The following is a 15,404-nucleotide window of genomic DNA, read 5'->3' on the forward strand; positions in this document are numbered from 1 at the left end:
GTGTGAAAGCACGTCAAAGTGCAAGTAGATAAATAGGTACTGCTCTGGCGGGAAGGTAAACGGCGTTTCCGTGTGCTGCTCTGGTTTGCCAGAAGTGGCTTAGTCATGCTGGCCACATGACCCGGAAGCTGTACGCCGGCTCCCTCAGCCAGTAAAGCGAGATGAGCTCCACAACCCCAGAGTTGGCCACGACTGGACCTAATGGTCAGGGGTCCCTTTACCTTTACCTATGGCATGGGTATATTCCATCTTTCCTCCAAGGATCTCACAGTGACATACGTGGTTCCCCCTCCTCCTCTTTATCCTCACAACAACTCTGTGAGGTAGGTTTGGTTTAGAGTTAGTGACTGGCCCAGGGTCACCCAGTGAGTTTCCTGGCTAAGTGAGGATTTGAACCCTGGTCTTCCAGGCCCTAGTCCAACGCTTTAACCACAGTAGTTTGCCCACCAAACCTCAACGCCAAATTTTGGTGAGTGGGTGAAATGGGGAAGAGATGAAGTTTCTTTATATGCTTTCAGGCATATCAATATTGGATCGAGATTCCAAGCCGATATTCCTGAACTTGAAGACAGAGCGTTGGTGGGGGAAGAGGATCACATGGCAACTTTAGTTTGGAAACCAGGGCCAGAACTGGAAGATGAAGATATTCAGCAAAGAGGTACTGTGTTTTCTAACCCCCTTTGCAACTGATCTAAGCATCTCTGCCAAGTGTCCTGTCCCGGTTTATCATTCCACCTCTGTGTCTTATGGCATAAAAGTCATCACTTCATTAAATGGGTACTGACCTTCACATGACTTGTTGTGTATCTGTGCAGAATAACACCTCTTGCTGTCCTTTAGCCTGATCACCACTTCGACACAGCTCAAAATGTGCCTTTTCCTTCAACCCATAGGAGTTTTTCGCCTTATTTATATAGTTTATATAGTTTTCATATTTATTTGAACATTTATTTTGTCACGTATGACCCTGAGAACCTTGCGGGTTGTAGGACAACATATAAATCTGATAAAAATTATTACTGATACAGGCAGTGAGACCATTTTACATTCATCCAAGCAACATGTGACTGCCAACACGTGTGGGGGGGGGGGGACACTCAGAACAGAACCCCCACGCAAAACGGTTGCCACCTGTTTTTATTTTATTTTATTTTGTTAGCTGTTCTAAATAGCTTAATTAATATTTAAGAGTGTCTAAGTGCTGTACAAAATACAATATAAAAACCCATAAAACAGGTAAAAGCAATATTATATTCCCCAGTGTTTAAAATAATGCTGGTAGTTGCATTTCAGCCTATATATGCGTCCGGCCACCCCCTCTGAAAGACTTGTCTGGTACAGTCGTAGCTTGGTACTCAAACGCCTTGCTACTCGCTCGTTTAGGCTCCCAAATGCCGCAAACCCAGAAGTAAGTGTTCCTGTTTGCGAACATTTTTCAGAAGCCAAACAATCAACGCGGCTTCCGCTTGAGTGCAGGAAGCCCCTGCAGCCTTGGTTTTCAAACAGTTTCGGGAGTCGAACAGACTCCTGGGATGGATTAAGTTCGAGAATCAAGGTTCCACTGGTTTTCTGTTCCAACTTTCTCAAAATGAAAATCTGAGCTTGTAAGAATTAGAAGAGTTGTGCTGACTTTATGACCCTTTCAGATTTATGTTTTTGCTTACAGGCTGAATATTGGACAGGTTTGACAATGCTGTTTTGAATTGTTTTCTTACAGTGACCAGCCTTTTAAATCTGTGTTGTTCAAGTGTCTTGACTGGTGGGGGAACCAACCTTGAGTATGGCTTGCATTCTCTCTTTGAGGCTAAAGGAGACGTAATGGTAAGAGCAGCTTGTTTATCTTCTCCCAAATATGTGTTAAAATATGTGTAACAGGCTTCATGAGGAAACCGGGCACAAGCAAGCTTTTTCCAGTGACTAATTGGGAAAATTTAGCCTCACTCTGGCGCCCACCACTTTTATTTCCCAAAAGAAAGCTTTTATTTTATTATTCCTAGTTTTTATTTGTTCATTAAAAAACACATACCTTGCCTTTCTTTAGAAAAACATTCAAGACCGTCAGTTGACTTGCTTATTTCATAATGTTTATACACTGTTTGATTGTTAAAAAAAAAAAAAAAACCCTGGATGATGCTTGTTTAAAATACAGTAAACTAAAATGGCAGAATTACAGTAAAACTCCAAATCAACAGTAGTTAAAATCATACTCGTGGAATACAAAATGCAAAACCAGCATCAACTAAAATCACACAGAACATCCTGGGTCTGAGGTCCATTTAAAAATGGTCAGAGAATGAACAGGTGTATCTCGTGCAAAAGGTTGTTCCATTAGAATGGGGTTGTGCAGCACCATCTCCATCCCAAAATAGTCCAACATGTTCATTAGTGTCTTGAGAAACCATCCTTTTGCAGATAAGGATGTGCATCAGCAATGTACTACTATTAAGGTGGTTTGAATACATGGGTATCCCTTGCTGAGTCAGAACTAATATTCTCCCCTGCCGCCCATGTTTTTAAATCTCTCTCTCACACATTCTTAATGTGCAGCTGCTGTAAAGGTAAAAAAGGTAAAGGACCCCTAGACGGTTAAGTCGAGTCAAAGGCAACTATGGGGTTGTGGTGCTCATCTCGCTTTCAGGCCGAGGGAGCCGGCGTTTGTCCACAGACAGCTTTCTGGGTCATGTGGCCAGCGGTACCTATTTATCTACTTGCACTGGTGTGCTTTCAAACTTCTACGTAGGCAGGAGCTGGGACAGAGCAACGGGAGCCCACCCCATCGTGGGGATTCGATCCGCCAACCTTCTGATCAGGAAGCTCAAGCGGCTTGGTGGTTTAGACCACAGCACCACCTGTGTCCTTCTGAGAGCTATAATTCCTTTTCACGTTTCCTTTGTTGTCTTTTTGTCCAGTGCATTGCATTTACCATGGTATTTTGGTTTGCTACATCTAAGCTTCCTAAATGTTACCAGGATAGCTCAGTGATGGGGTCCTCTTTGGAAGCACAGGCTCATGGGAATTGAAGCCCGTAGACGGTTATGAATCTGGAAGTGATGCAAAGCAGAGAACGAAAGTGAATTTGGAGAGATAACATTATTGAAGAAAATTGGAAGGCTTTAAATGAGGATTGGACAAATTCATAGAGGATAAAGCTGTTGGTGGCTATTCATCACTATATCTTTCTCGGTATTGGAGACAGTGTGCCTCTGAGTCCCAGTCACTGAGGAGTGCAAGAGAGAGGCTGTTACTGAGTTTGTGTCCTGTTTGTAGGCTTCCCATTGGCATCCAGATAACCACTGTAAGAGCAGAGCATTGCACTTGATGGGCTTTGCTCTGATCTAACATTGGCAGGATTATTGCAATAAGAGTATATATTTAAAGTAGATGAATAAATGAGCAAATTAAGTTAATTTGGATATGCAGAAGGTATTAAAAATAAATTTAAGGAACTGCAGAAAGAGGGGGAAGGAAGGCAAGTTTTGAAATGTTAAAATGATTGTAAAATTATAGTGAAATGTATAAATCTGGAAATCATAAATAAATTTTAAGAAAAAGGATTGCTGAGATAATGTATAAGGAGCTCTTAGTGCGCATAGAACAAATGGTATGTAAATATTATTATTTTATTACATTATTATAAGAAGCAAAGGAGTCATAACAATTAAGAGTCATAGAGTCTTAAAAGAAGATAGAGTCATAATAATTAAGAACAAGTTGTATACAATTCTGCTTGCCTCTCTTTGTCCTGCAGGTCGCTCTGGAGATGCTGCTTTTGTTGAAGCCAGCAAGAGCAAAATCGCATCCTCTGGCAAGTTATCACTATGCTGGTAAGTTCCTGAACGGATGAGTTAAAAGGATTACCTAATAAAGGCTAGTTCTGTGTGTGAGTCCTTTACTCGTGGAAGGAATGCAGCTGCCTAGTGTCACTGATGAAGTTCAGAGAAAATAGTTATTCCACTGACAGTATACATACACACCTACTTGCAGAAATCATAGAATCTTCTAACTGCAGAGTTAGAAGTGACCCCTGCAATGCAGGAATCTCAACATGCGCTTCCCCATCCAATTTGAAACCATACCGGAACCTGCTTAGCTTTGCAAATGTGATAGCAGTTTTATTTTTGTACCATGGGGCAGGCACACCCCCACCCTCGATTATTATCCGTTTGTTTCTTTCAGGTTCAGACCAGTGGACACCCGTTGAAAGAAAGCTGTTCAGCAAAGCATTACACACATACGGCAAAGATTTTATTTTGGTACAGAAAATGGTAAGGCTTGTTGTCTTTGTTCGTGCTTTGTTGACATTCCTGATCTTCTGGTTTTCAGCCACTAAGTTAGTTTCATCATATGAAAGTGGAACATTATCATCAACATCCCCTGTTGCTTTACTTTGCCACTTTCCCGCATAAACCAGGCCCAAAGTGATTCACAGCGTAGCAAATGAACAATAAATATAATGACCGGAAAATATGAGTATCAATGGGTTTAAAAAGAAGAAGAGAGATCCGCACAGCATCGTATAAAACAATGCAAAAAAGTGAAACAGATTTAGTATTTCCATTTAAGCAATAACGTCAACACACAAATAGAATAGTAGGATTCAAAACATTGCCGTGTTCCATGCAGTGCACCTGTTTCTAATTGTTTGGTTCCGAAACTCAGTCTCCGTCCCAAGGACCCTAACCCCATCTCCCACGCAGACCCCGTCTCCCTGGCTCTCACCCAGAGGGGCCTTATGCTCACCATTATCTTTTTTTTTATAATTAATTTTTATTCAATTTCCAATAAACATGCCATCCATATTTAACATTCGCCTTATACATATACATCTTTTGGACTTCCCTCAGCCTATCTCACAATTCTCCATATTATCACTACAGCTCACATTTCTTAAATTTATATTGCACTTTACCACTCTTAATCTTAACCTATCGTTCAAGCAACATTTCAATCAATCTTTTTCACAAAGCTTCTTGAAAACCAACAAGCGTTAGTTGCTCCTCACATAAATTTTTGATATATTCTGTAAATTTATTCCAGTCCTCAGCAAATCTCTGATCGCGTTGATTTTTTATTTTCCCAGTCAATTTGTCCATCTCTGCATATTCCATCAGCTTCATTCTCCATTTTTCCTTGGTCGGCATTTCTTCCTGCTTCCATTTCTGGGCCATCAAAATTCTTGCTGCTGTCACTGCATACCTAAATAGTTTCACATCATTCCTTCTTATGCTCACCATTATCATGTGCTGTTACCCACATGGTGGACATTTAACTTTCCTTCCACACTCTCCCACCAAGCATTGCTCATTCCCCCAGGTTGGGGGGAATTCATACATTTTAGCTCATGAGAGACTCCTCTAAGCATTCAGTTTATTTTACTGTGTCTGTGATACCGAGCAGGAATTCGTTGCTGAAATTAGAGGGGGCGGGGGGGAAATGTTGAAGGGTAGAGGGCATCTGCGTTGAAGTGGGGAGACCCAAGTTCATATTCCCTACTTGGTAAATGAATCTCACTGGTAGCATAGAGCCCAGCCCCTCCTCTTAGCCCAGCCCCTCTCCCAGTCATAGCTGTCAACCTTCCCTTTTTTTTGCGGGAAATTTCCTTATTCCAGCGCCGTTTCCCACTGCTTCCCGCTACTTTCCCAGACTGTTAGATATCCTGTAGGCTGTCCCCAGGACAGGTGAGGCTGCTGGTCCCTTATTTTCGAGGCTGCGGATCCCTTATTTTCAAATCTGAAAGTTGACAGCTATGCTCCCAGTCTAAACAGGACTGTCACCCAGTGCTCCCTAATGGACTGGCAGGATAAAAATGAGCATAGGTAAAAATACTTTCATAAGATCTGTAGCCCAATTCATGCTTTCAAGCCTTCTTCCGCTCTCTGTGATCAAGACACGAGTGAGTGGTGTTTTTGGTGTTGTGCTGAACGCTACACAATCGTAGATCAATGTTGCAACATCTGAATTACTGTTTGACCGCAGGTGAAGTCGAAGACGGTGGCCCAGTGTGTGGAATACTATTATACCTGGAAGAAAATCATGCATTTAGGAAGAAAGCACAGAACACGCTTAGCAGAAGTGAAAAATGAATGCCTGGTAAGAGCCACCCTCTGTTTTATTTTTCTAGCTTGTGAACTTGTGCTCTCCAGATATTTATTTCTGACATTGTTCCAAGGTTCAGAAATTCCCTGGCATCTCCAGTTTAAAGGATCAGATAGCAAGGAATAGGAAAGACCTCTTAACTGGAGAGCCACTGCTAGCCAGGGTGCTCCAAGTTGGTGAAAGCAGCTTTTACCAGCTGTTCAACTTGATTTTTCAAGCTGGGAAGAGGTCAGCCAGCTTGGGGAACGACCCCTCCCACCTTCAGAGCTGAGAGAAGAGCTTTCCTGTCTCCCATTTACTTAAGGCATGCTTGCTCTCCACCCCACCTCCCCTAAAATCCCTTTTGAATTTCAGACTAGTGGCGAAGACGATGAATTAGAGGAAGAGGAGCAGACAGAGGAGGACAAGAAGTCAGTCAAAGAGGAAGCCGAAATTCAGAATTCTCCCGAGCCGCCTTCAATTATTGCTGCTGAACCTATTAACCTGCCTTCCTTGCAAAGCCCCACACTTCCAGCGACCTCATTTACATGTGAAATTCCGGACTGCGGAGCGGTAAGTGGACTTGGAAACATATTAATTCTATGGTACAGCTGTGCTTGGAATGTTACGTCCAGTTTGGGTTGCCCCACCTCAGAAAGGGATATTGTAGTGCTGGAAAAAGGTCAGAAGAGGGCAACCCAAAACCGTCAGGGAGATGGATCAACTCGCCTTTGATGAAAGGGTAAAACATTTGGGGAGGGCTTGTTGAATTGGCTGACCGCCATCATAGGAAGAAAAAGGTTGGAGATCTCCCAAGTACACAAGAAAAGGTTTATGAAGGCCAACACATTTTGGAGAAAATCCTCCTCATTGAGTGCTCTAGGAACCAAGCTGCAGCTGTGCTTTACAGACTGGGTCACAAACTGTTATTCAAGAGTCCCCCTGAAGAAAGATTTATTCCAAAACACACGAGGCCTGAGAAGTCTCTTCCTAGGTGCCTAGAGGTCTCTTCCCTTTTTTCTTCCTTCCCCTTTCTGTTTAAGACGGTGGTCAAGAAAAACAAAGTTGGGCTAGATGGAAGTTTTTAACTGGTCCAGCAGGATTCTCCTTACGTTTTTAAGCAAGCAACCAGAATGAGAGCAAAACAAGTCCCTGTTTAGAAATGCTTTGATATTACATATGAAGAGCCTGCTGAATCAGGCCAGAGGTCCGTCGTAGTGCAATATCCAGTTGTCACAGTGTCCTGTGGGAAACTCTTGATTGCACTTCACTTTGGTGACTTAGAACTGTAGCTTTGCAAGGGACCACGAGGGCCCTCTTGCCCAACCCCCCCGCAATGCATGATTCTTTTGCCCAACATGGGCCTTGAACCCACAACCCTAAGAGTCTCGGGCTCTACCAACTGAGCTATCCTTTTGCCCCCTAGATGTTCAACTCCAGACCAGCTCTGAATGGCCACGTTCGCATTCATGGCGGTACAAACCCTGTGACGAAAACCCGCGGCGGGAGCCACGGTGCGAAGCAGAAATCCAGCTCCCAGAATGATTACTGCCCTGCCAAAAGCTCCCCAGCTCACAGTACGACAAGTGGCGAGACAGACCCAACTACACTTTTCCCTTGTAAAGAATGTGGCAAGTGAGTAGATGTGGGGAACACAGAGAGAACTTAGTTGTTTCATCGGGGGGGAAATAAACTGAGATGTTAGGAATGGGGCTCCCTAGAATGGTATAAACCACTGTATAAACCAGGGGTAGGGAACCTTTGGCCCAGGTTCAAAATGTGCCCCACCAGGCCTCCCTGTCTGGCCTTTGGGATGTGACTGAGGCCACACACCCTTCCCAGACCACACCCTTGGCTGGTCCTGCTGCGATCCCTCCTTGGGTTACCTGCAGTGTTTTGACACCTAAACAGAAGATGGGAAACTTCTTAATGTAGCCAATCCCAGGGTAGTTTGCTGCCAGCACCAATCAGCTGATAGGCACTGACAGCAAGACTCCTTGGCTGCACCAGGGGGTTCTATGTCTTCAGGGTGGGGAACTAGATCTGGCCACTGGACTGGATCCCCATCTCCCCCACTCGCTGTAGACCAAGTTTGAGAGGTGGATGGAGCCACCTGGGGCTTGAAATGTGCAAGCTTCACCAATCAACCGGCTATTTCAAAGTAACGCGTGGCATGCCGGCCTTTTTGCAGGAACTGACAAACAGGTGGTTGTGGTTGTTTGTGAAGTACTTTGTATGGTGTACCACTGGACTATGAATCTTCGGGTGGTCTGCATCATAGCGGCAGAAAATTGGCTGTGCTTGCAGGACGTCCCAGGTTCAAACTGCAGCATCTCCAGGGAGGGCTGGAAACATTCCCTGCCTGCAAAAGGTTATTAGTAAAAAGTTTAAAAATTAAAAAAGACCCAATATTCTAAGATACAAGAAAATTAAGTTATATTAAGACACTAAAATTAAGACAAAAATTAATTAAGACAGAGGGAAGGGATTTGTTGTCTGAATGTATGATTTGGAATACAGAGAAGGGAGGTCTGGGGAGGTCGGAGAAATAAGTTAATGCAAGGAATATAATGAGGATAAAATTGTTTTTATTTTTGTTTTTGTTTTTTGACACCTTTTGCTGTTTTGTGTTAGTGTTTTATTGTATTTTTTATTTCTTTTGTGTTGTTGTTTGTTTTCTGTTGTTTTACTCTCTATGTAAAATCTAATAAAATATTTATAAAATAAAAAATAAAAAAAGAAACATTCCCTGCCTCAATTCCCGGAGTGCTGCTTCCAGGTAGTGTAGACAGTCCTGAGCTAGATGGACCAGTGGTCTGAATCAGTATAGAGCAGCTGTGTTTTGCAGGTACTGCTGATCAGCTGGTAAGTTATGCCTTTGACCCAGCCGCATCTTTTACCCGTCCCACACCTGGCATCGTATATAATGTCAAGGGTTGGACAGGTGAGTGTGTGGTGTGGCCAAAAGAGCCTCACAGTCCAAATCTGGAGGCCTGGCAGGTCTGAAGAAGGCCAGATGGTTCCTTGCTGCTGATCCCTGCGAGGCTTTACTGTCAGTGCCCACCGGGACTTCTTGTAACAACCACCCTTTCAGCAGTGAGACATGCTTGGCCCAAAGGATCCTGGAGAATGAGGGAATTGGTGTCTGAGGATGCATACCCTCTGTTGCTCATTATTTCAACCCAGAGTTCTTTTCTACAAAGGAACTTCTAGCAGCAAAAGGGCCTGGTCTGCCTCCATCCCTTGATGACCGGAGGGGTGTTGGGAGAGCAGAGGGCACCCATTTTTGGAGCCCAGTTCTCCCCTCGCCTTCCAGTATCCTTCCATTGGTAACAAGGCAGCCTCCTTCCCCCCTTGAAATGATCATTCAAGGGCTTAACTGACACCTTAAGTTTATTCTGGTTCCCTTCTTGTGAATGCTTGGAAACAGTGCTGGATTTAGGGCAGTGCGGGCAGTTACCCCAGGCAGGCAGCTGAGCTGACAGGGTGCAAAATAATAGTAGTAATAGTAGTAGTAATAATAATAATAATAATAGTAATACAGTGGTACCTCTGGTTGCGAACGGGATCCATTCTGAAGGCCCGTTCACAACATGAAAAGAATGCAACCCGCAGCGACGCGTTTGCTCATACGCAGGTTGCGATTCTGCGCATGCGCATGGCGTCAATTTTGCGCTTCTATACATGCGCGGGCGGCAAAACCTGGAAGTAACCCTTTCCGGTACTACTGGGTCGCCGCAGGATGTAACCTGAAAGAACGTAACATGAAGCAGACGTAACATGAGGTACTAGCGCTACTACTGCTGCTGCTACTACTACTACTAGCCAGATAGGCAGGATATAATAATAATAATAATAATAATAATAATAATAATAATAATAATAATAATAATAATAATTTTATTATATTGCCAAAGTCAGCCTGCTTGAAAATGCATTTAACTGTATATTCAACTAACACCTACACTTTTTGGATGTTCACAGTAGCACACAGGTCCCCATATACTCAAAATAATTGTTTCTGAAATCTGCTCTCTCTCTGTGCATTCCTTTCTCTTCCTCCCCCCCCCCCCCCCCACGCTAGGATGTTTTTCAAAATCAAAAGCCGGAATGCTCACATGAAAACACACCGGCAGCAGGAAGAGCAGCAGCGGCAGAAAGCCCAGAAGGCGGCTGTTGCAGCTGAAATGGCGGCTACGATTGCAAGGACCACGGGGCCCTCTGGGCATAGCTTGATACCCTTGGATCATTTGGACTTGATAAAGCAGGTTGAGGAAGCCGACGACCTCAGCAGCGATGTTGTTCAGGAATTGGGAGAGGTCATGGACGGTACTGAAGTGATAGACCCTGACCTCTTACTGGATGAAGAAGACACAGATCTGCTTCAGGATGATGTGGAGCTGTAGAGAGAGAAAAAGCCATTCTGTAAAATTATAGATGCCTGTTGGAATTATTTTCCTTCGGCTGGGAGGGTTAAGTGTTTACTTCCCTTTTATTTTAAACTATCTGAATAGTTTGAATGTTTTGTTTTTGTTTGTAACTCGGGGGTGGAGGAGGGTGGGATAAATCTGGTTATTGCTGTTGGTCCTTTTACTTTTTGCAACTATGATTGCAAAAAGATTCATTTCCCCCCTCATTCGAAAGGTATTTTTTTGTCAAATACCTTGCAAACTAGTTGGTTCTGAGAAGTCTTATTTCCTTACTGTTTCCTTTCAGGCATTTACGTGACAAGTCCCCAAATTAATTTGCAACACCTCAGGGTTTTTGTTTTCCCTCCCACCCCACCCCACCCCCTATACGAGTAGATTTTGGTTTCTTTTTCTTTTCAAAACATGTTTCATTTTGTGCCTTCAGCTCTGGCCTCAAAACATCTGCCACAACAAAGAATGCTGTCTCTGCAATAAACAGAAGCTGAGACTTGGATTGTTGGCATCTGAAAGTTTTGCTCTAACATGTCGCTGGGGCTGTTAGAGGGCCTCTCTGCTGATAAGACAAGTAGCTGTGGCGAGTTCTTTCCCATTGCACAGAATGTTCTGTGGTGGATGGAGGCTTCCAAGATGCCTTCAGATTTCCTTCTTAACAAGAAGACTGGCTTTGTACTTGGCTCTGTAGAAATGGATGGGCTCTGCGGCCTATTCCTCTTTACTTTGACCCAGAAGAAATTTGAGCGGCCCTGGAAGGAGCGAGAACAGCTAGATTAGCCCTCTGCGAATCTGCATTCACTTCCTTCTTTTCCTTTTATGAGGCAATCTGTTTCTTTGAGGGCTCTACTCGCGTTGTGCACTTCAGAGCTCCTGGTTAAACAGGATTGAGGGAGGGATACAGTGAAATCGGAAGTCCGCAGGCTGAGGCACATCTCAAAAGTCTTTTGACTGGAGACTACTGGCTTGTATGCTTGGACTTGGATGTGCATTAGTGATAGGAATGCACTGAAATACCTCCATTTGCAAAAGTTTTATCACTTTTTTGTTTTAAAAAGGTTATCCTTGAGAGTATGCAGGGATTTATTATTGTTAATTATTATTATTATTATTTGCTGCCTAGAGGCAGTGGTACTTATCAAGACCTTTCCTCACCGAAAGAAGAGGGGGGGGGGGGAGATTTCCACTTTGAGGTAAATCGGTCCTTTTTTCTAAGCGTGTTAAGATTTTCATCGTGGACAGAGGCCGTTTATGTATGTATGTAAGAAATAAATAAAAATTACATAGCTTGGCTGATAATGTTAGCATAAATATACACAGTGGGGGTTTTATGCCTGCCAGGACTCTCTTATGGAGCCATAGGTTTGCTCTTGGAAGCGATAAAGCCCAGCAAACATTTAGCAGTTTGGGTTAGGGGGTGGCGGGTATGGAAATGCAATAAATAAACACACACACACACCTCTTCTATATGAAATTTTTATCAGACCACAACTTCCTCATTCCTGTTCAGGGAAGTCAGCATGTTCAACTTTGGAATGACTTGGCCAGGCAGCTTGCACCTTTCTCCTTCCCAGAGCTAGGAGTGGGATCATTCCCCAGGCATGGTCTATTGCTTATAAAAGTTGCAAAGTATGATGGGAAAAGTTGCAAAGTATGATGGGGAAATAAACAATTACTATATCTTATGTAGACCAGAACCCTAGAAAAAGTTAAGTGTCAGAAACATCTTTATTTCTCTCAATCAAAGCCAAACCGTTCATAGCCATGCTCCCACTTGGTTCAAAAGCTGCTCCAGTCATGGGTGACACTGGTGAGACGTGGCTCTTGGATGCCCCCAAATCAGATGAAGATTGACCCTCTTAAGCCAGGGCCACTTTAGACAACTGAAATGGTCTCCACTTGGCACATCCCCCAAGCATTTCAGAAAAAAGTAGCACCTGACCCAGGGTGTTCCCAGTTTACACCCAATAGTTCTCAGTGGTGATTCAGGGTTGAAAAGAAATGTGTTGCTTTGTTCACTTCAATTGCTGCCAAAAAACCGTGGTCAGATACTAGTTTTCCAGGTAAATTGCATCTCCAGTTGGAATCTCACCCTCTGTGTGGCCGTGTCCCTGAGAATCTGCACGGAGACAATCTCAGAGAAGATGAACTGGCTTTCAATATGAGCGGACCGATTTAATAATCATTGAAAGCATTTTGATAAACGCAGAGGAACTATTTGGGTGTTCCTTTCAAGCTACTCTTTCCCCCAAGCTTTCTCCCTGAGAATCTGTTCTTATCAGGGAATAGCTAGCATCACCCAGGTTGTCTTTGGAAAATTGGATATGGTTCTTGAGTGTGTCTGCCCATCTCAGTCCAGGGGTGTGATTTGCCTTCACCTGTCGCCATCGCCCGACATAGTTGATGGAGAGAACTGGCAACTTGCATGCTGTGTGAGATGTTTCTCATATGTCCAGCTGATCACTGACAGCCTTGTGTGGTTGACCCCTTTCGAGGGGTTAGCTAATGTAGGGAGTTACGTGACACCTGTAAGCATGCCTGCTCTCATATGAAATGTTTGCTGGCAAGTGACATTTGCAGTGTTCTTAGTGAGATGCTGGTACCTGCATGTCTGAGCAGAATATTTTTTCTCTCTCGGTATTATTTTCAAAAGGAATGTAATGTCCCTCCCAGTTTTCATTGACTGGCATCTACTGGGAAAGACCCTTAGGAATTCTCAATAGTCAGGGATTGTGTATTTTCCATCTGTAATCTAATCGGATTCTGTTGTTAGCAGCTTGGCAGGGGGTCGGCATAATGGTGTTGTTGTGTAGGTCAGTATCTGATCAGCTCGCTGATTATTTGTTTTAGCCATTGGCCATAACAGTTCCATGTGGTTGCAGTAAAAAAAATGCATCAAAAACAAAAAATAGAGGAGCATCCTAAAACAAAATATATCCAGCATATAGGCAACTAATTACACAAGCATCCAGATTTTTTTGTCAAAGGTTTTGTAGCAGCCAAGGCAAACATAGCCACAGTTCCAGAGATCTCTATCTTGTTTGCAATGGAAAAAAATATTATTTCTGCTGATTTTACCAGTTGACATACTCCTTCAGTAGGCAAAGGAATCATTGTACCTTTAGGATAAAACAAGAACAAACTAAATAGGTACCACAGACTGTCTTCCATTGCTTCCTCATCACAAATGCAATAATGCTGTGGTATTGCCTGGCTAACACAGCAGAGGGCATCAGCTGAAATCTTACCAATGTATATTCTTTCCTGTAGTGCAAATCTAGACCAATCAGTTTAACTAATTCTTTTGCCATTTGCCATTAGAGTACGATTACATGGACGAAGATTTCTTGCATTTCCCAGTTTAACAGGGTGACACAGAATCTAAATGTAATACGCAGGAAAGACCAGCTGAGCTATTCTTTGAAACCAGTTGGACAGTCCTAGGCAATCAGGTTGCAAGTGTTTGGAAGCCTATTATGACGTATGCATAATCTGTAACCAATACATAAAGAGAGGAGGCTAATGCGTATATAACAATAGTTGCTTCCAAAAAGATTCATTGAGTTTATATTTGGCTATATGATGCAGCATTACACCAGCAAGCCCATGTAACAAGTGTCTGTTCTAGGTCAGGACTTGTTAAAACATGGAAGGTTTGGGGTGATACATATTCTTGTCAACGAGCAATGATTTCTCCAATGTGAAATTGCAGTGTATAGGCTTTTCCTTCAGATTTATAACCACAAAGTTGTCATTTAGTAGTAGTCTTACATCACACTGGAAGGTGTTACAGGGAAAATTGCCATCTTGTAAAAGTATTGTGGAGCAAATGATGTGGCTTAAAATAACCAAAGAGAATCTCAAAATAATTCCTGGAAGAAATATTGATCCTCGTTTAACGTCTATACATAGGTTCTGTATTTCTAAGACAATTGCAGTGATAAATAACATCTAAATATGGTCAACATTTTGCTGGAAAATCTGATCTTTTATTTCCCTTTTTGTTAATGTTTCATGTTTATTGTGGTATAATTCCAGTAGAGAATTAGAGAAAAAATGTACATAACAAAAGAAAAGATCTATTTTATGGGGGAGGAAATCTTATTTTCAGACATATTTAACTGCTGTTATATTGTTACAGAAAAGCTGTAAATAATTTCAGAGTTACAGTGTAGTGTAAAGAATGTTCTTTGGGGATAAAATAATACATTTTAATGTAGTTCTTTTTATTTTTGTAAAGAAAACTTTGCCTGTTACGGCTTAATTGCACCTGAACTGCATGTGGTTTAACTTCAGGGTGTAATTTTATTCAGGTTTGCACTAAAATGTTTAATTTCATACGATGATGTGCCATGGTGTTTTTTCTTTCTTTCTTTTCCCCCTTTCCTTTTTGTTAGGGGGCATGAATCCCAGTTAGTTCATGAGAGCACTATGTACTATATAGAAATATTTCAGCTTTTTCTTAAATCGACAGACTATTGTATTTGTAAAATCAAAGGGATCCAACGTAACGCTGCCACAGAACAGTATTTTATACTTTTGATAAGATGTACTTTGCTGATTTTTTTTCCTTGTTCACGTGACAAAAGAATTCTTTTAAATAAATTAATCTTCATTTGAAATATGTAGCATTTTTTAAAAGTTGGGATGTTTATCTAAGTTTCCTGTACCAAAATGGGCCCCCAAACTTAGAGGTAGTGCTCCGCTACATACGTGAGAAAGAATCGGCGTGTGCATTACTGCCACACTAACATTTCTGTCATTTCCAGAGGAGTATCTGTGTTTGTCTCATGTACCAAAAACAAGAGACTTGTGACGCTGTAAAGATTTGACATATTTATTGTGGCATGAAGTTTTGTGGGCTGTATCCCACTTCATCACATGCCTGAAGTTCATATTAAATTTGTT

The 15,404-nt window shown here is 42.5% G+C and overlaps 1 protein-coding gene across 19 annotated transcripts in view; it reads left to right on the top strand.

Annotated features, from left to right (window-relative positions):
* TRERF1 (transcriptional regulating factor 1) overlaps nt 1–15,118 on the top strand; it is a 76,520-nt gene extending 61,402 nt beyond the window's left edge. For all 19 annotated transcript variants that reach the window (XM_083432961.1, XM_083432955.1, XM_083432944.1 and 16 more), the window contains 8 exons: nt 519–658; nt 1,718–1,821; nt 3,749–3,824; nt 4,177–4,265; nt 5,977–6,090; nt 6,451–6,648; nt 7,502–7,710; nt 10,160–15,118. In XM_083432961.1, coding sequence (XP_083289087.1) covers nt 519–658; nt 1,718–1,821; nt 3,749–3,824; nt 4,177–4,265; nt 5,977–6,090; nt 6,451–6,648; nt 7,502–7,710; nt 10,160–10,481 — 1,252 coding nt within the window. In that variant the 3' untranslated portion in view covers nt 10,482–15,118. The remainder of the gene's footprint in view (nt 1–518; nt 659–1,717; nt 1,822–3,748; nt 3,825–4,176; nt 4,266–5,976; nt 6,091–6,450; nt 6,649–7,501; nt 7,711–10,159) is intronic.
* The last annotated feature ends 286 nt before the right edge of the window (nt 15,119–15,404 follow it).

The sequence above is a fragment of the Podarcis tiliguerta genome (genome assembly GCF_965153285.1).
Source record: "Podarcis tiliguerta genome assembly, chromosome: 3".
Lineage (NCBI taxonomy): Eukaryota > Metazoa > Chordata > Lepidosauria > Squamata > Lacertidae > Podarcis > Podarcis tiliguerta.